The sequence below is a fragment of the Etheostoma cragini genome, chromosome 16 (genome assembly GCF_013103735.1).
Source record: "Etheostoma cragini isolate CJK2018 chromosome 16, CSU_Ecrag_1.0, whole genome shotgun sequence".
NCBI classification, from domain to species: Eukaryota; Metazoa; Chordata; class Actinopteri; order Perciformes; family Percidae; genus Etheostoma; species Etheostoma cragini.
Window position 1 is genome coordinate 600,672 of NC_048422.1, and position 1,654 is coordinate 602,325.

Genomic DNA, 1,654 nt, shown 5'->3' on the forward strand with positions numbered 1-1,654 from the left:
TGTAATGGTTTGTCGCTGTTTACTTTTCCAAAATGAATTTGAAAAGAAATTGACCTCTGACGTGGTATGTGCTGAAGGTCAAAGACAAATGTCCAGTTGAATTAATAAAAGAGGATCAAAAAGCCTTTTCCTGAAGTAAAGGCTGTACTGATGCTACTGTTGCTATGGGCTCAGCTGCTGTCAGCTACCTACCTTCTGTCTCTAGATGGGGCCCTCGACCAATACGTAAGCGTGTGCGTGTCAGCACGCGCGTGCGTCCCCTCCGGTTTTCCAAGCACGCGCGGTTCCTGCGCGAGGACAGAGGCCACTTTTGGGAGCAGCAGCTTTGAAGAAGCCGCGCGGCTGTCGACGTCTCCGGCGGACAGCACACGGGATGCACGCGGCTCCGTTTCCCCATTCGAACCCGCATCTTTCCCGCTCCTCCATGTCCGAGTCCTCCGAGAGAGCGCTTTCTATCCGGCTGCTGACTTGGAAAACCTGAAGAAGAAGAAGAAGGAAAGGTCCAGGAGAAGAAGCCCAGCTCCTAAAAACTGGACGCGCTTACCTTCCGTCTCCTTTTTTCCCCCATTTACCAGCGCGCGCTAGTGAGTAGAAGCTGGTGCTATGGGACCGTTCCTGAGGAGTTCGCTCTGGATGCTGTCCTTGTTTCCCTGTCTGAGATGTCACGGTAAGCCTCTTTTCGACTTGAAGCCTTAAAGCTAGGGTCGGCTCGGGGTCGAGCCAACGGGCACAGCGCTGAGAAAGTTAAGACTCACCTTCCTCCACATTCCCTTCAGATGGTCTCACACAGCAGACGGAGCCTGTCCTCTGGACTCTCCTGGCTGGGGTTAGAAGTGGACCCTACGGAGCCGAGTCCCGTCCCATTCGCAGAAAAGTCTCCTAAAGGCTAACTGCTTGATACATCTGCATCAAAGGCTTTCATGACTGACACACACACACACACGTTCACGAAAGGCAGCCCCCCCCCCCCCCTTTTAATTACGTTACTAAAATGGCTGAGCGTTTATTTAAGAACAGAATTAATTGTCTTGTTTTTCCCCATAATGTTTCAGATGTTTGTGGTAGTTTTCAGGTTAAGGGGTGAGGAGGGGTGTCTCTCTCCCCCCCCATATAGGTTTATGTGATCACTTAAACCCTCTTTGTCCTCTCTGAGTTTGTTGACATGTGTCTCCCCCCCCCCCCCGCCGTGTCGTTGTCATGTTGATTGGATGCATCGCTCGCGGTCATCTCGCGTCTTTTGTCACTCATGCTAATTCATGGACTCCCCCCGCGGTGGGGGGGCAGGGCCGCGGACACTTCCTGTTTTCAGCTCCGGCTTTGAGGACTGACCATTTGTTATGAAGTGAAAGGGGGAGGGGGGGTGGGGGGGCTGAATGATTAGCACCTTTGCCCCCAGCATTCCTTCATATGAGGAGTGAAGAAGCAGCGTGTTGCCAAGGTGAACACAAAGGCACCACATGACCTGATATGGTCACTTATTTAATATTCATACATCAGTAGATGGACCCATCATCACAGGGATCTTAATGTGGAAAGGAACCAGGAACTAAAGTAACTAGTAACTAAAGTAACTAGTAACTAATGGCGGTTTTCCACTGCGTGGTATCTACTCGACTCGCCTCGGGTCTACTCGCTTTTTTTGGTTTTCCATTAC

At 51.1% G+C, this 1,654-nt stretch overlaps 1 protein-coding gene across 1 annotated transcript in view; it reads left to right on the plus strand.

Annotated features, from left to right (window-relative positions):
• Window positions 1-225: 225 nt before the first annotated feature.
• ror2 (receptor tyrosine kinase-like orphan receptor 2) overlaps window positions 226-1,654 on the plus strand; it is a 42,462-nt gene continuing 41,033 nt past the window's right edge. Inside the window, exon 1 of the mRNA XM_034896650.1 lies at window positions 226-667. Coding sequence (XP_034752541.1) covers window positions 604-667 — 64 coding nt within the window. The 5' untranslated portion in view covers window positions 226-603. The remainder of the gene's footprint in view (window positions 668-1,654) is intronic.